Genomic DNA, 19620 nt, shown 5'->3' on the forward strand with positions numbered 1-19620 from the left:
AGTCCTTCCTCCCTATCTTTTATCTTAGCCTGCTGGACCAACTTTCCTCATTCCTGAAGAAGGGCTAATGCCCGAAACGTCGATTCTCCTGTTCCCTAGATGCTGCCTGACCTGCTGCGCTTTTCCAGCAACACATTTCCATCTCTGATCTCCAGCATCTGCAGACCTCACTTTCTCCTCTAAGAATTGCATTGGCCTACCATTGGAGCAACTTCATGTAGGCTATGTGGATATGTAATGTTCATGAAGTGCTGTGAGCCATCAATGGATATTTGATTTATAGTCAACCACCTTTTCTTGCAGATTTACGGATGTGCAGTTCAGACAGCCAACTTACAGTACCGTACGCTGTTAGGCGAATTCTTCAATCCAAATTTTTGTCAGCCACATTAATTCACAATGTAATAAAAAGTTTAATCTGGGTAAAATCAGTTTCATGATAAGCTGTCCTTTAATTCCTTTTATGAACAAGATGTCCTTGCAAGGGGAATGCAAATCCTGTTAGCTCAGGGAGGCCAAATCCCACAGGATCTACAGTCAAATCACTCATCAAGTAATTAAGACGACAAATAGAATTTTAACCATCAATACTATGGCGTTCAAGTTTAAAAATAGCAAAGTCTTGTTACAAATGTACAGGGTGTTGGTGAGGTTATGTATTTAAGAAAAGAGATACTGCAATTGGAGGCAGTTCAAAAGAGATTCACTAGGCTGATTACTAGGATTAAGGGACTGACTTACTGAGAAAACAGGTTCAGCCTTTTTCATTAGAAGGAGAAAGATTCTGAGGGAGCTGATAGGGTAAATGTTAACATGTATCCACTAGTGCGGGAATTTCAAATTAGGGGACAGAGTTAAAGAATAAGGAGGCATTCATTTAAAACTGAGATGCAAAGGAATTTCTTCTCTCAGAGGATTGTGATTGTTTAGAATTCCCTACCTCAAAAAATTATGGAGCTAGGTCACTTCAAATATTTAAAGAGGAGGTAGACAGATGATGAAATCATCGACTTGAGGCCTAAATGAGGTGGCTAGGGAAAAAAAGGTATATATCAGATCAGGCATGAACTTAGAGTTATAGAGTCCAACAGCACGGACACAGGCCCTTTAGCCCAAACTGGTTCATGCCAACCAAAACGTCCATCCATGCTAACCCCATTTCCCTGTACTTGGCCCATATCCTTCTAACCTTTCCTATCCATGTATTTGTCCAAATGCCTTTTAAATGTTGTTAATTAACCCACCTTAATCACTTCCACTAGCAGCTCATTCCATATGCATTCTACCCTCTATGTAAAACAGTAGCCCTGCACATTTCCTTTTATTCTTTCCCCTCTAACCTTAAACTGATGCCCCCTTGTCCTCGATTCCCCAACCCTGGGAAAAAGACTGAGTGCACTCACCCTATCCATGCCTCTCATGATCTTATACATTTCTATAAAATCCCCCCTCAGTCTCTTCTGCTCTGAAGAGTCATAGCTTCTCCTAACGTAGAGAATTATAGGTTAGGCTTGGGGGGCTAAACGGCATAATTCTGCTTCTTCAGATGATTTGACCTTTTTTTTTTGCAAAATCTGCATATTTCAAAGCTTTCAAAGAACTCCAGAAAGGTTTTCACGATCAGAGGTATATGGTTGGTATGTTCTGTAGGTTTTCATGGAATTAGCTTCAGTGAGGTCAAACTCAGCATTTTTGTCATCTGTTGTACATCAAGTGCTGAGATATTAAGTAGGACTGGGAGCTATTGTACAGGCATTCATTTCAGTGTATGGTGAGGTTCATCAGGGATACCAATGGAGATAGTCATATTGTCATACAGCAAGAAACAGACACTTCAGTCCAACCAGTCCATGCTGACTGTAATCCCAAATTAAACAAGTCCTACCTGCTTACCCTTGGCCCATATCCCTCCAAACATTTCTAATTCATGTAATTAATTATCCAAATATCTTTTAGCATTGTAACTGTACTCACATTCGCCACTTCCTCTGGAAATTCCTTCCACACATGAACGACTAAAAAAAAATTGCCCCTTATGACTGTTTAAAATCTTTTAAAAATATGTCCCCCTAGTCTTGAAATCCCACACCCTCAAGAAAAGATATCTACCATTCATCTTATCTATACCCCTCATGAGTTTATAAGCCTCTAAGGTCGCCCCTTAATCTCCTACTCTCCAGTGAAAAGAAATTTGAGTATTTTTGTGGTTGCCCTCTGACCAAAGAGGGGAGCATATTCTGAACAGCAGACAAAAAGAAGTATGGCTAGCAGTACCCAGAATGGAGATGCTTTAGTTTCCAGACAATGTTTATTCTGATCTTGGTCTTTTCTATGACCGTTTTGCAAATTCAAGCGGACTCCAAGGTACCTGGGATATGGGTCATTCCTGTCTGATGTGCTGGGAGATAACGGAAGTTCACAGTTAGTTGCTGAGGTGTAAAGAAGTGACTGTGGTCTCAGTTGAATTTGGATGGTGATGCCAGTAGTTAACGATCACTCTGTCACCTCGAAGTCCTGGGACAAGGAACTGCTGTGAGTTGATTGAGTAGCAAGGGCCAGATCATCTGTTTAAGCAAACTTCCTAGAAGTGGTCGGAGGCATGTCATTCACACATTGAGGCACAAGAAACAACAACATTGACTTTGCAAAGTCCTCCTTACCAGCATCTAGACTTGTGCCAAAATTGGGAGAGTCATCTCAGAGACTGCTCAAGCAAAAACCTGATAGTCATATTCACGGAATATGACACTACCCCATTGACATTGTCCCAGATGCCAGAATGACCATCACCAGATGTGTGCTATTCCATTAATAGGATAAACTTTCCAAAAATGGTGTCAGAGTGAGTTGTGCTGGGGTTCATCAACATTGTTGTTGAACATGAAGTCTTATGGCATCAGGTCAAACATGGTAAGGAAACTTCCTGATCACATCTCCATTAATGAATTCAGAACTCCACCAGATTAAACAACACTTGAAGGAAGCACTAAGGGTAGCAAATGTACTTTGGGCCAGGTTCTTCAATGTCCTTCACCATGAGTGACTCCACTACTGACCGAGTGCTAAAGGACATATATACCTAGTCTAGTAGGTAAGAGGCAGTGAAGGAACTAACAAAGAGAGAAAAATATACTTGATCTCATCCTTACCACCTTGCCTGTCAGATACATCTCCTGATGAAGGGCTTTTGCCAGAAACGTCGATATTCCTGCTCCTCAAATGCTGCCTGACGTGCTGTGCTTTTCCAGTACCACACTCTCAACTCAATCTTCAGCATCTGCAGTCCTCACTTTCACCTGTCAGATACATCTATTCATGACAGTATCAGCAGGAGTGACCACCACACTTGTCCTTGTGAAGACAAAGTCATATATTCCAGTTGGCTGGATGGCTGGTTTGTAATGCACATTGACCCAGCAGCTTGGGTTCAATTCCTGCATCAGCTAAATTACCATGAAAAAATATTCTTCATTACTACTCTTGCTTGCCTGCGGTATGGTGCCTCTCAGGTTAAACCACCAACAACTGTCTCTCTAATGAGACAGCAACCCTATTGTCTATGCCAATATTCCCTTTGATTTAAAATAGAGATCATGATGCACCTTGGTCATCAACAGCAACAGGAGTATATTCAACCACAATTTACAATTTCTTGGCTTGGCAGATCCCTAAATTGACCATTACTATCATACCAGCTTTTTTCTTGCATAGTCCAGAGAGATCATGAAAAGTAGTCAAACCGCTTCCAAAATTTAAATTAAATGTTAATGATTCTTAGTGTTTACTGGTACAAGTAATAAATCTGTTCTTAAAATTCTAATTTTGTGGCCAAGGAAAGAAAAGTCAATAAGTAATAATAGTTAGTTTGGGAATAACCAAATGTTTTCAAATTGCAATTTACATTAACAAATGCTTAGTACATATCCAATATTCTTTATAAACAGTATTTCAAGTAGACAATAAATAAAATTGTATATAAATGATTTACTGGGTAGAGTCATACAGCATGGAAGTACACCCTTTGGTCCACTTGTCCATGCCAACCAGCTATCCTAAACTGAATTAGTTCCATTTGCCTACGTTTCGCCCATTTCCATCTAAGTTAAGGCCTGAGAGAACAGGAAAAATAACAAGAACAAATTGTGTTAAAAAATTAAACAAAACACAAATATGAATCATACCCGAGCTTGTTCGCGTAACTGATCAACAATTAAACGATCTACTCTTGAAGGGTTGGAAGGCAGGCGAGGAATAGGTGTATTGTTTGAACTAGACACTCGCTTTCCAGGAAAATTTCTTGCAAGCTCTGCTTCAGTCTGTAATTAAAGAAGTGAATTAGGACATGTTTTGAATTTGACTTCATAGTTTGTTAAAATTTTGCATTATTTGTGAACATGAATGGACATAATTGTAGAGAAGTATCAACATTTACAAATGAAATGAATCAAAGAATTGCTGAATCATAGAATCCCTACAGTGTGGAAACAGGCCCTTTGGCCCAACAAGTCCACACCAACCCTCTAAAGAGTAACCCACCCAAACCCATTCCCCTAGCCTATTACTCTACATTTACCCCTACTAATTTACACTTCACTTACACACTATTATTGTCAATTTAGCATGGCCAATTCACCTAACCTGCACATTTTTGGACCTTGGGAGGAAACTGGAACACCCAGAGGAAACCCACACAAACACTGGGAGAGCGTGCAAACTCCACGCAGTCACCCGAAGCTGGAATCAAACCCGGGTCCCTGGCGCTGTGAGGCAGCAGTGCTAACTACAGAGCCACCATGCCTGGAAATGAAAAAGAATGTTGTAAATTCAGCTGGTAAATTTTCACGTATAAGGACCTGGCAAGATTTGGAACCAGAACTCCAAAAATAAATTTCAGGTTTAACAAAAAGGCAAAAAAATGACATCCTAATTTCTAAATCTTGGGGACTGTAAATGCAATGAGGCAATACTGAATCAATACTGGGTATTGGCTGGGCCACAACAGGAGCACTTTTCATTATCCACACATCTCTGCCTGCAATTCACAAAGCATCAAAGTAACAACTCTGTCACTGATTGCCACATTGACAAGCAACTAAGTACTCTTCTGCTCTTAGACATCTGGAAAATGCAACTGGGCCTCAAGAAGGGAGATGAAAAGATGTTCATTACAATAGGGTTCCTCTCAAGACTCCTTCATTACTCAGGCCTTGCCCCCTCTCCCTCCCTCAGGCAGAGCCGAGCTGGAGAGATCAAAGTGGTATGCAAATCTAATGCAGAGTGGGAAACACTGCAGTAATATGTAAATAGTAGATTGTATATCTTATAGTGGTAAATTTAATCCTGACATAAAGGCAAATAAAGGGTAAGGGAATTTCCATCTAAATTATATTTAATCCTGACATTAAAAGATGGTTGATCTTTAATGGGGTGAGGCTGTCACCAAGCAGACTGCAAACTGTATGGGAGGTAACACCACACTGAAAAGTGAGGGGTGAAATGGTATTCCAGAAGAATAGAAAGCTAAGTAAAGGTGGAGGGGTTACACTCTTGCTCAAGACTGACCATGGTATAATAATTAGAGATAACCATAATTCAGGAGACCAATTCATAGTATCAGTTTGGGTGGTGATAAGGATATAGAAGGGGAAAACGAAAAGAAGTTACCAAGAGGGATGGTTTATAAGTCCCCTAACAATAATCACAATGTAGGACAAAGTGTATAAAGATCAAGTGGATGCTTGCAATAAATGGTTGGCAATTAATCATGGGTGATTTTAATCTACATGTAACAACAAAATAAGGCCATATGAGTGGGCATGATAGCTCAGCTAGCTGTAATGAACTGGAATATTAGGCTAGGAGACAAATCAACATAAAAGTGGCAGACATTTGAGGGTGTTATAAAACTTTTTGTATGGGGAGTGTTCCATTTTGTTACTCATTTATAAGTGCCCAGCAAACGAGTGACTTACTAGGTAACTTCAAAAAGCAATTAAATATCATTGCCATTGCTTTGGACCCGCAGTCACATGATGGGCAGAATGGGGTAATGATGGCAGATTGCGTTCCCTAAAAAAGACACCAGTGAACCAAATGGGATTTTATAAAATCAATAGTCATTTCAATGTCACCATTACTCAGACAGCTCATGTTCTACCAACTGTTACATTAAATTTGAACTCATCTCCTGAGCATTAGCTTCGCCCTATGGATTGCTTGTTCAGTCACATTATCCAAAAGAACATTTCAGAATACTCAGCATAAGTATCTTCATGATAGAAGGAAAAAATTGTAAGAGGAGGATCTATTGAAGTGGAAACTCATGGGTAACGTATTAATATGGGTAAAAGATTGGCTAGCTGCCAGAAAACACAGTATGCAGGAACGGGTCTTTATCTGACTGGCAGGTTGTGATGAGTGGAGTCCCGCAGGAATCTGTGGTAGGTGCTCAGCTTTTTACAATATATATCAATGACTGATGAAGGGACTGAAAGCATGGTGGCTGAATGTGCAGATGGCAAAAAGATCAATAGGAAAGTATGTTTGAAAAAACAAAAAGAGCCTACAGTATGCTGAATGGACAAAAGTCTGGTAGATGGAGCCAAATATGTGAAAATGCAGAGTTGTTCACTTCAGCAGGAAGAATAAAAAAAGCAGAACGTTACTTAAACAGAGAACAACTGCAGAATTCCTAGGTGCAGAGGAACCTAAGTGTTCTGGAGCATGAATCACAAAAATGGTTGCACAATATTGTGCAAAGGCTTATTCCTAATCTAAAATAAAATAACCTAACCTATGCACCCCTCAATTCACTGCTTTCCATGTCCAACAGTCGCTTAAAATGTCCCTAATGACTCTGCTTCCACCACCACAGCTGGCAACGCATTCCATGCATTCACAACTGTGTAAAGAACCTACCTCTGACGTATCCTTTATACCTTCCTCCTAATATCTTAAAAGTATGATCGCTCGTGCCACTCAATCCTACTCTGGGGAAACGTCTCTTGCTATTGACTTTATCCATGTCTCTCATTACCTTGTATACCTCAATCAGGTCAGCTCCCTTCCTCCTCCTCTCCAGAGAGAAAAGTCCAAGCTTAGTCAACCTCTCTTCCTAAGACAAGCCCTCCAGTCCATGTTGAAACTTTATTGCTGGAACAGCACAGCAGGTCAGGCAGCATCCAGGGAACAGGAGATTCGACGTTTCGGGCACAGGCCCTTCTTCGGCCTGTGCCCGAAACGTCGAATCTCCTGTTCCCTGGATGCTGCCTGACCTGCTGTGCTGTTCCAGCAATAAAGTTTCAACTTTGATCTCCAGCATCTGCAGACCTCACTTTCTCCTCCAGTCCATGTACCATCCTGATAAACTTCCTTTGCACCCTCTCCAAAGCCTCCGTATCTTTCCAATAGGGCGACCAGAACTGGACACAATATTCCAAGCGTGGTCTCACCAGGGTCTTGAAGAGCTGTAGCAAAACCTCTTAAACTCAATCCCCCTGTTAATGAAAGCCAAAAACACCATATGCTTTCTTAACAACCCTATCCGCTTGAGTGGCAACTTTAAGGGATCTATACACTTGAACACCAAGATCCCTCTATTCCTCCACACTGCCAAGAATCCTGTCTTTAATCCTATATTCAGCATTCAAATTCAACCTTCCAAAATGCATCACTATGCACTTATCCAGGTTGAACTCCATCTGCCACTTCTCAGCCCAACTCTATATCCTGTCTATGTCATGCTGCAACCTGCAATAGCCCTCGATACTATTAATGGCACTTCCAATCTTTGTCGTCTGCAAATTTACTAACCCACCCCTCAACCTCCTCATCCAAGTTATTTATAAAAACTACAAAGAGCAGAGGCCAAGAACAGACCCCTGAGGGACACCACTCAACATTCACCTCCAGGCAGAGTACATTCCAACTACAACCACTCTCTGCCTTCTGTCAGCCAACCAGTTCAGACTCCTGACAGCCACATCTCCCTGGATCCCATACTTCCTGACTTTATGAATGAGCCTACCATGAGGAACCTTATCAAATGCCTTGCTGAAGTCCATATACATCATATCCACTGCTCGATCTTCACCTACTTGTCTCGTCACCTCCTCAAAGAACTCAATAAGATTTGTGAGGCACAACCTGCCCCTCACAAAGCCATGCTGACTTCCTTTAATCACACTATGCTTTTCTAAATAGTCATAAATCCTACCCCTCAGAATTCTTTCCTTGCTGACCACAGACTGACTGGTCTGTAATTGCCAGGGATTTCCTTATTCCCCTTCTTGTAAAGGGAAACAACATTCGCCTCCCTCCAATTCTCCGGTACGACACCCGTGGAGAGTGAGGAAGCAAAGATCTTCGCCAGTGGCTTAGCAACCTCCATTCACGCTTCCCGGAGCAACCTAGGATAAATCTGGTCTGGCCCTGGGGATTTATCTTAATGTTTGCCAAAATTTCCAGCACATCAACTTCATCAATCTTATCTGCCCAAGCCTGTTTCGCAGCTCCTCAAAGTTTTCATTCACAACATGATCCCTTTCCTTTGTGAAAACTGAAGCAAAAAAGAAAAGAAAAACCATTTAGGGCTTCCCTGATCTGCTCAGACTCCACGCACAAGTTCCCTACTCTATCATTGACTGGCCATACCTTCTCATTGATCATTCTCTTATTCCTTACATAAAAAGAGTAAAAATCTAGAAAGTAATCAGGAAGGCTAATTGAAATAACTGCAGAAAGACCGGTATCCTGTCACCAAGTCACCCTTTATTTACTTGTGCACAGTACACTGGCTGTGTCCAGCCAGCTCAGAGTCAGTCCCCAGAACTGAGGAGATTTTAAATCTCCTGTTAATTTTGGTCAGCCAGTGCGACCTGATTGACTGCGGTTGTTAACCTGGGCCAAGAATCTCGTGGTAAATAAAGTTCATGTGTTTCTAATCAATAATTAAATACTATCCTATATCACAAAGGAATTGAACGTAGTAACAAGGATGTTATGCTTTAGTTTTATAGGGCATTGGTGAGCTCAATCCTGTATGCAGTTGATCTCCTTAAAAGGATGCAAATAAGTTGGAGGTAGTTCAGAGGCTTACTAGACTGATATGTGAATTGACTAGGTTGTCAAACTTATGAAGGTTGGACAGATTTGACTCATTTCCACTGAAATTTAGAACAGTGAGATATGATAGGACTGAATTATAAAAAATGTTCTGAATCAACTTGGCAAGGTGGTCATGGAAAAGAAATTTCCTCATGAGTCAATCTGGAATTTGGGGCACTATTTAAAAGTTAGGGGTCTTTTTTTTTAGGACAAAGGTGAGGAGAGGTTCTCTCTTAGTAGATTGTGCATCTTTAAAATTTTTAAAAAGCGGTAGATTCATTGAACATTTTTCAGGAAAGGCAGGCAAGATTAGATTCACTACAGATTAGATTCCCTAAAGTGTGGAAACAGGCCCTTCAGCCCAACAAGTCCACACCGATCCTCCGAACAGTAACCCACCCAGACCCATTTCCCTCTGACTAATGCACCTAACACTATGGGCAATTTAGCATGGGCAATTCACCTGACCTGTGGGAGGAAACCGGAGCACTCAGAGTGAAACTCACGCAGACATGGGGAGAATGTGCAAACTCCACACAGTCACCTGAGGCTGGAATCGAACCTGGGACTGGAATCGAAACTGGGACCCTTTTGCTGAGAGGCAGCAGTGCTAATCACTGAGCCACCGTGCCATCTTGTTAGGCAGGAGAATCAAAAATTGAGGATTAATGAGGATGTGTAATTCAAAATACAAAACTTATCAGCCATGATCTTATTGAATGGCACTGCAGGCTTGACAGGCTGTATGTCTTCTTCCATTCTTAGTTTATATGTTCTGTTTGCTGGACTGTTCAGAACTATAGGAAGTAGTGTAAGATGTACATTAACAATAGTGAGCTGAGCTAAAGGGAAATTCTTCATTCAAGGTTGTGCATCTTTGAATTACTCAGTTGTTGGAGTAGATTTAAAACTGAGATCAATCAAATTTGGAATTCTAATGGAAGAAGGAATTTGAAAATTGTTAACAAAAAGTGAAGTTGGCATTCAGCTATCATCTTGTTAAGATGAACAATAATGCTCAACGAGCCATTTGCCAGTTTTCTATTTCTCACGTTCTAGAGGCCAAGCATTTAACACATGATAATAGTGTCTTTAACAGGATATCAACAATATCAGTATGTGTGCTTGAAATATCTGAAGGTAAGTTACACTATAATTAAATGGAACAAATGTTTTTAATATTACCTTGACTATAATTTTCTTTATTAGTGAGAACCAACTCAAATGTGGATGATTTCAGCTTAAATTTCTTAAAGCATTTCAACTTTCATGTACTTAATTGATTCGCTTAAAAAAAAGGCTTAATGCTACACCCTTGCACATTATATTGTAATGGTTATTATACTGTATCTTCACAAAGAAGAAGAAGAAATATTTTTAAATTCCAGCTTCAGATCCCTTTTACAGGACCTTCTATTTAACTAGCTGACAGTTAATGCATTTCCTACAAGTGATTAAGTAACCCATTCCAACATGTTCAAAGGCCGAAAATAAATTTAAATAACACAAAAATAATTGGAGATTAATTCCTGTAACCTCTACCTTTTTCCTCTCCTTTTCCAAAGCCCGCCATTGCTCATAACACTCTTCCAGTCGTATGTGAAGTTCATTTGCTGGACCACTACGATTCTTCATAGGTCTGTACTTGGAAAAAGGGGGTGGAAATCCAAAGTAGGGTGCGATCATATCTCCACCAAAAAGGTCATTCATAAAAGGGTGCAGCTGATTGAAGTCATCATAATGAAAAAAGTCAATTAATTCAGGGAATGGAAATGTTGAAGGTGGGAAAGGAAAACTAGGTGAGGAAAATCCATGTGGACCAAATTGGGAGAAGTTTTGATTCTGTTTATAATCAGGCATCATGAATGGAAATGGGGGTACGAAAGAATGATTAATGAAATCAGACAAATTGCTACCGTCCTGTTCTTGTTTTCTATGATACTGTTGGTGATTTTGACCAAAAGGTCCCAACTGCAAAGCATGTTGATACGCATTTTTCCGCCCCCTCTTATCATCTCTGTTGTTAGCACCATTATGTCCATGTTTATTGGAAAATCTGAAATATTTGCCCGAATCATCATTGTGATGTTGTGTCCAGTTGTTACCAAAGCCAGTACATCGTTTTCGAAACTGATTATCTCTGGTCGTAGAAGACTCATTCTGCAATGATGTAGTAATCTTCTTTTGTTCTTGCATCTGAACACCAGCGTTGGATGAACCCCAATTTCTAACGGTATTGTTTGGGAATTTCTGGCATTCATTTTGCCTTAAGGATTCCAATGGAGCTGCTGAAGGATAATACATAGATTGAAGGGCACCAGAAATTGGTAATTGTGCTGAAGAACCACTACTTACAGCAGAAATAGTTGATGTTTGACAGCTTGTTGAAATGTTCCCATCTTTTCTAAACACTGGACTAGGCTCACCAGAGGAGCTTAACATGTTGCTATCAGACCACAATAGGCTGCTTTGGGAAGAATGAGGACTATATTCATCAATCTGTGGCAGAACGTTTGTTAAATTAACATACTCCGATGACATCGGGAAATCATCTAAACAATTCTGGTGAAGCTTTTCACATTGGATCGCAAAGTTGCCTCGTAAAACAGGAGTATGGTTTTCCTGTTTTGGAAAGTCTAATGCAGATTTTCGGTTTATATCAGCCACAAAGCCATTCTCTCTGGAAATCTGCTGCCCACAGAAGTTCATTTGTGAAACAGAAGAGTTATTTTTAAGAGAACTTGCATTGAAGTCTTCAAATCCTTTTTGAATTGGTTGTTTTTCCTGCAAAACCTTGCCCCACAATTCACCAACATGAGGGCCATAACTACTTTCACAATTCTGACTGCGATCTTTAATTCCAGATGTTATAAATTTATTCTCTCTAAAACAGTCAGTTTTATAGTATTCCTTGCATGTAATTGTGTTACTATTGCCACAATTATTATGAAAGTTATGTGTGGTAAAATCAGAAATTCCCCTTTCGGCTTCCTCATAATCCCGTAAACAGCCATCAAATTCCTTGGTCTGGAAGGAGAACCCTTCTTTATGAGGCAAAGCATTGTTTCTTGCTGAGGATGACAGATCTCTGGGTCGAGAATCAGACTGATTGGCATCCTTATTAATCATGGTCTTCCATGGTTCTGAAAGATTAAAACTTTGAAAATCTTGAACAAGTTCAAATTTTCCTGTTTCAGATAATGCCTGAGAGTTCTCTTCATAGTACTGAGAAACACCTAAACGATTTGCAATTCTACTGTGATCCACGTTATTTTTCAAAGTTGGTCCAATAGAATCCCCATTTGCATTCGACCAAATTGACTGAAATAACCTAGAGGATGAATCCCTGCAGGAAACAGAACAATCACAGCTCAAAGACTTATTTCACAAAGCATCAGCATGAGTTTAACAATCACTGTCAGATTTTGACAGATAGTACTTTGCAGTTTACTTCATCTACCAGCAATATAATGAAGTCAATTTATTGCTGATGAATCACATATGAAAGAATGTTTCTCAAGATAGCAGCTACTGAAACTATTATACACAGATATTTTTTATTATTCCTTTACATATAAGCATTGCTGCCAAGGAAAGCCAATTGTTGTCCATCACTAATTGCTCTTGCTAAGATTGTAACAGGACACCTTCTAAAATCATGCTAGTACATCTGGTAGATGCACTTTCAGTGCCGATAGCAAGGGACCCTTATGATTTTGATCCAATGACAGTGAAGGAACACTTGACTTAGAGGTGAACATGCAAGGACTACTGCATGTAGCATTGTCTGCAGCTGTTACCATTCTAGCTGGTAGAGGCAATGGATTTGGAAGGTTCTGTTGAAGGCAGCTAGGCAAGTTGCTGCAATGGCATCTTGGATATGTTACAATGCTACGACTGTGTGGTAGCAGTAGGAATGAATATCTAAGGTGAGGATGGGGTATCAATCAAGCAGACACCTTTGTTCTGAACCATCTTGGGTTTCTAGAGTATTAATGGAGCTGCTTGCACCCACATAAGTGGAAAGTATTTCATCACATTCCTAGCCTGTGCCTTATTGATAGCCAATAGACTTTAGGGAGTATCAGGTGAGGTTACTTATGTCATAATTCCCAGATTCTGAGTTGCTATTGTAGCCAATGGCATGACTATTGTAGTTTGTCTATGTTAACTCCCAGAATGTTAATGGTCATGGGGTCAGCTATATCATTGAATATCAAGGGAAATGGTAAGATGCTGTCTGCTGCAGACTGCATTCATGTGGCATGAAAAAATCCAAGCATGAATATTATCCAGGCTGTCCTGCACATGTGCAAGGCCTGCCTCAAAATCTGAGGAGTCACACATTATGTAATCATTAGTGAAATCCTCAATTCTTGCCACATATTTGAGGAAAGGTTATTGATGAATCAAAGATGATTAGGCATGGGACAGCCCCCACAACTCCTGCAAAATTCTGGGACTGCAATGACTGGCCTTCAATGATCACAGTCCATGTGATATAAGTATACCCACAATGCTGTTGGAGAGTTGCAGGATTTTGAGCCAACAACCATGCGAATGCAAGGAAGCTTTGGTGTACACAATAATATTAAAAGTAGAGAACTTAGAATTAGAATTCCTACAGTAAGGAAACAGACCCTTCAGTCCAACAAGTCCACACTGACCCACCGAAAAGTATCCCACCCAAATCTATTCCCCATTACTCTACATTTACCCCTGACAAATTCACCTAACCTCCCTGAACACTATGAGCAATTTAGCATGGCCAATTCCCTAACCTGCACATCTTTGGATGCAAAATGCTTTTACAAAGCACACCAAAACTATATTGTCACACTGGGAAGTATTCAATCTAAAAACTACTAAATGTGAGCTGCCACTTTCAAATGCAAGTAACAAACTTCACAATTCAGAAGCATCAGTGAATGCAACAGCCTAAATTTGTTGCCACTCTAAAAATCAGTAAAATTTGACTTACCAGTCAGATAACGATTCTGGTTTGTCAGGTTCATCTAGTATGCTGGAGACCAGTCCAAATAAATCAGGTGTATTTCCAGAATCTGACAAACCAAACTGGGCCCTGAAATAAGAACATTTCTATAATAATATATTAATCATACTTGAAAAACTGCATTTTTGTCCCCTGACATAGAATTTTATACAGCTGAAAATAAACTCTTCTGGATTACTAGAATTTCGCACTGTTTTCATTTTTAAAAATATTTTTGCAATATAAAGACATACAGGAACAGAAAAGACTGCTGCAATTTATCTCCCCAGTACAAAAGCTTAAAAAAAAAAGGCATTCTCTCCTTTAAATAACTGAATACTTCCCTTTGCAAAAAAAAAGTCTGCTGAGGTCATGAGTTTATTAAAACACAACCTCATGGTATGGTCTCCCTGGGTAGATCACAAAGTTGTTACATCTGAACTGTTCTCTTCTGAGTTCAAACATGAGCCCAAAGTTAAGGGTTTGTCACTACATCCAATTATTTATTAGGGTTTACCTTCGCTATAATTCTTAACTTATTAAGCCTGCTTCTTTGGTCTCCATTAACAACCTGTGTTCAATCTCAGTATCAGTTTAGTTGACATCCTCTGTACCAACATCATAAGGATGTCCCATCTGTATTTCATAGTTGTACATGCATTAATCTGGTAAGACCATACAAATACTTTGTACAAATTCATTTGTTATCCTCTAGAACTAGTTATAGAATCTCAAGTTAATGACTTTGGCTCATTTCTGAATTTTGCAAAGCATAATAATCAGGAAAGAATAAAATTCAAAAGTTCATTGGAAAGCAGTGGAGACATTATACACGAAAAAAGTTTGCACAATAAGTTCATTTGCAGTGAGAGAACAAAAATCAAAATAATATTTGTATCATCGATAGTCACAGGTGAGGTGAGAGAAGACTGGAGGTTGGCAAACGTGGTGCCACTGTTTAAGAAGGGCGGTAAAGACAAGCCAGGGAACTATAGACCGGTGAGCTTGACCTTGGTGGTGGGCAAGTTGTTGGAGGGAATCCTGAGGGACAGGATGTACATGTATTTGGAAAGGCAAGGACTGATTGGGGATAGTCAACATGGCTTTATGCGTGGGAAATCATGTCTCACAAACTTGATTGAGTTTTTTGAAGAAGTAACAAAGAAGACTGATGAGGGCAGAGCAGTAGATGTGATCTATATAGACTTCAGTAAGGCGTTCGACAAAGTTCCCGATTAGCAAGGTTAGATTCATGGAATACAGGGAGAACTAGCCATTTCGATACAGAACTGGCTCAAAGGTAGAAAACAGAGGGTTGTTTTTCAGACTGGAGGCCTGTGACCAATGGAGTGCTACAAGGATCGGTGTTGGACCCAAAATTGGAGGTGTCGTGGACAGTGAAGAGGTTTACCTCAGATTACAACAGGATCTGGACCAGATGAGCCAATGGGCTGAGAAGTGGCAGATGGAGTTTAATTCAGATAAATGCGAAGTGCTGCATTTTGGGAAAGCAAGTCTTAGCAGGACTTGTACACTTAATGGTAAGGTTCTAGGGAGTGTTGCTGAACAAAGAGACCTTGGAGTACAGGTTCATAGCTCCTTGAAAGTGGAGTCGCAGGTCGATAGGATAGTGAAGGTGGCGTCTGGTATGCTTTCCTTTATTGATCAGAGTATTGAGTACAAGAATTGGGAGGTCATGTTGTGGCTGTACAGGACATTGGTTAGGCCACTGTTGGAATATTGCGTGCAATTCTGGTCTCCTTCCTATCGGAAAGATGTTGTGAAACTTGAAAGGGTTCAGCAAAGATTTACAAGGATGTTGCCAGGGTTGGAGGATCTGAGCTACAGGGAGAGGCTAAACAGGCTGGGGCTGTTTTCCTTGGAGCATTGGAAGCTGAGGGGTGACCTTATAGAGGTTTACAAAATTGAGGGGCATGGATAGGATAAATAGGCTAAGTCTTTTCCCTGGGGTCGGGGATTCCAGAACTAGAGGGCATAGGTTTAGGGTGAGAGGGGAAAGATATAAAAAAATTGACCTAATGGGCAACTTTTTCACGCAGAGGGTTATACGTGTATGGAATGAGTTGCCAGAGGAAGTGGTGGAGGCTGGTACAATTGCAACATTTAAGAGGTATTTGGATAGGTATATGAATAGGAAGGGTTTGGAGGGATATGGGCCGGGCACTGGCAGGTGGGACTAGGTTGGGTTGGGATATCTGGTCGGCATGGACGGGTTGGACCGAAGGGTCTGTTTCCATGCTGTACATCTCTATGACTCTATGACTATGACTCTATAACTATAGAAGGATTTTTTAGTGATATCATTTTTATTGAAATACTATACAATAAAGACTCGCTTAAAAGCAAATTATTATAATTCAAACCATTCGAAGTACTTCATTTCTAAATTGCTTTCTTGTGAAGTGCTATTAAGTAACATAGGTGCCATTTTACATAAGGTTATACCATAAAGAGGAAAAGGAATTAACACATGTTTCAAAAATGAGATTCCAGTAACTAATTCATGGCAACTTCCAGTTCCCACATGATCTCCTTGTTTTGCTCATCAATACTAGAAATACCATTCACATTTAGCACTCAGGGGTCCAGGATATTACAGTTAAATGTACAGTAAAGTAGCCCACCAAGCTCACATGCGTTAGACCCAAACTCAGAATATCTTAGTACTGCAGTGCAATATATCACCAGTCCTAGTACCTAGTCCTCATCAGGTTTAACATTATTTGAGGATACTTGGCATGAGGTAAGGGCATAGTGCTAATGTCACTGGACTGAAAATCCAGAAAGAATCTCAGGGTACTGAGAAGGCTGAGGGGTGATATTACAGACGTTTATAAAATCACGACATGCATGAATTGGATGAAGAGACAAGGTCTTTTTCCCCAGGTTAGGAGAGTCCAAAACTAGAGGAAATTGGTTTAAATTAAGAGGGAAAAGATTTAAAAGAAACGTGAGAGGGAACTTTTTCATGCGGAGGATAGTGCATGTATGGAACAAGCTGCCAAAGGAGGTGGAGGTAGCAGGTACAATTACAACATTTAAAGGCATCTGGATGGGTACATGAACAGGAAGAATTTAAGAGGGATATGCACCAAACGTTGGCAAATGGAACTAGATCAATTTAGGATATCTAGGTGGCACGGAAGGATCTGTTTCCATGCTGTCTAACTATATGACAATGACTCTAAGACTACTGTTCTGAAAACACAGGTTTTAATTTAAAAACTTATCTGGAATTAAAATCAAAATGGACCACATAATTCGATACCAATTATTGTACAAACACTAATGTCTTTTTGAGAAGGAAAATCTGGCATAGTTACCCAACTGGCCTACTTTTGACTCCAGCTAAGTGATAACTCTTAACTGCCCTCTGAAACGATCTAGAAAGCTATTCAGTTGTACCAAATTACTACAAAGTCTAAAACAAAATGGACAGAATCTGGACAGATGATTCAGCATCAACCAAGTCACTGGGAAGGACAGTGGCAAATATAAAACTGTTGATCCTGGTAAATCCTTGACAGTCTTCAAATGTCAGTGACTCAGACATTATGAATCCTCATGGCATCAGGTCAAAATGGGCAAGGAAAACTCCCACTGATTACAATTTACCACCCTTCTTAAATATATCTGGATGGCTAGTAGCAAAATTGGGAGAATTGTCCCACAAGCAACAGTTTGACATCTTTTGCAAGATAGTCATACTCACGGAATCCAGTATTCAAAACACTGTCAACACCATCTCTGGTCATGCCCTGCCTCACTGGCTGGAGAGACCTATCAAAGATGGTAGCATAGTAATACACAGTTGGGAATGAGTTCCCTTGACAGTCTTCAACATTGACTTTGATGTCATGATGCCTCATGGCATCAGGTCAAAATGGACAAGGAAACCTCCCACTGATTACCAGTTACACCACCTTCTCCCTCAAATAATGAATCAGTACTCCATATTACATTTGGAAGACACGCAGAGTGACAAGAGCACAGAATGCACTCTGGGTGTGGAACTTAATGTCCATCACTTAGAGTGGCAGCATAGCACCATTACTCATCTAACTAGCTGAATCTTAAACAATACCTTTCAAACCTGTGACATCTAGCATCTAGAAAGAGGATGTCAACAATGCATGAGTACACCATCACCTGGAAGATCCCTTCCAAAGCACACACCATCCTGATATAGAACTATATCACTATTCCTTCATTGTCACTAGGCCAACGCCTCATCTTCACCAGAGATATCCAATCCAATCCCTCTACACCTCCATCCGCCATGACCAGGGCTTCCAAGCCCTCCATTTTTTCCTCTCCAGAAGTCCCCAACAGTACCCTTCCACCAACACTCTCATTCGTTTGGCCAAACTGGTCCTCACCCTTAACAATTTTTCCTTCGAATCCTCCCACTTCCTCCAGACCAAAGGGGTAGCCATGGGCACACGTATGGGCCCCAGCTATGCCTGTCTCTTTGTTGGCTACGTAGAACAGTCGATCTTCCGTAATTACACCGGCACCACTCCCCACCTCTTCCTCCGCTACATTGATGACTGCATTGGCGCCACCTCATGCTCCCGCGAGGAGAATGACGACCGACTTGACACTGACATTTTTTACAAACCCGACTCCCACAGTTATCTGGATTACACCTCTTCCCACCCTACTTCTTGCAAAAATGCCATCCCGTATTCCCAATTCCTCCGCCTCATCTGCTCCTAGGAGGACCAGTTCCACCACAGAACATACCAGATGACCTCCTTCTTTAGAGACCGCAATTTCCCTTCCCACGTGGTTAAAGATGCCCTCCAACGCATTTCGTTCACATCCCGCATCTCTGCCCTCAGACCCCACCCCTCCAACCGTAACAAGGACAGAACGCCCCTGGTACTCACCTTCCACCCTACCAACCTTCGCATAAACCATATCATCCGCCGACATTTCCGCCACCTCCAAACAGACCCCACCACCAGGGATATATTTCCCTCCCCACCCCTTTCCGCCTTCCGCAAAGACCGTTCCCTCCGTGACTACCCGGTCAGATCCACGCGCCCCTACAACCCATCCTGGCACCTTCCCCTGTCACCCGCAGGAAATGTAAAACCTGCGCTCACACCTCCTTCCTCACCTCTATCCATAGCCCTAAAGAAGCCTTCCACATCCAAAGTTTTACCTGCACATCCATTAATATCATTTATTGTATCCGTTGCTCCCGATGCGGTCTCCTCTACACTGGGGAGACTGGGCGCCTCCTAGCAGAGCGCTTTAGGGAACACCTCCGGGACACCCGCTCCAATCAACCACACCAGCCCGTGGCCCAACATTTCAACTCCCCCTCCCACTCTGCCGAGGACATGGAGGTCCTGGGCCTCCTTCACCGCCGCTCCCTCACCATCAGATGCCTGGAGGAAGAACGCCTCATCTTCCACCTCGGAACACTTCAACCCCAGGGGCATCAATGTGGACTTCAACAGTTTCCTCATTTTCCCTCCCCCACCTCACCC

At 41.1% G+C, this 19620-nt stretch overlaps 1 protein-coding gene across 6 annotated transcripts in view; it reads right to left on the bottom strand.

Annotated features, from left to right (window-relative positions):
• Nucleotides 1–19620, bottom strand: part of LOC122550144 (meiosis-specific coiled-coil domain-containing protein MEIOC-like) — a 59549-nt gene that overhangs the window by 10820 nt on the left and 29109 nt on the right. For all 6 annotated transcript variants that reach the window (XR_006311748.1, XR_006311747.1, XM_043690794.1 and 3 more), the window contains 3 exons: nt 14087–14188; nt 10648–12451; nt 4182–4316 (listed from right to left, as the gene is read on the bottom strand). Coding sequence is in view for 4 of the 6 variants with exons in the window: in XM_043690794.1 (XP_043546729.1) it covers nt 4182–4316; nt 10648–12451; nt 14087–14188 (2041 nt within the window). In the remaining 2 variants the exon portion in view is untranslated. The remainder of the gene's footprint in view (nt 1–4181; nt 4317–10647; nt 12452–14086; nt 14189–19620) is intronic.

Source organism: Chiloscyllium plagiosum, chromosome 5 (genome assembly GCF_004010195.1).
Source record: "Chiloscyllium plagiosum isolate BGI_BamShark_2017 chromosome 5, ASM401019v2, whole genome shotgun sequence".
Classification (NCBI taxonomy): Eukaryota; Metazoa; Chordata; class Chondrichthyes; order Orectolobiformes; family Hemiscylliidae; genus Chiloscyllium; species Chiloscyllium plagiosum.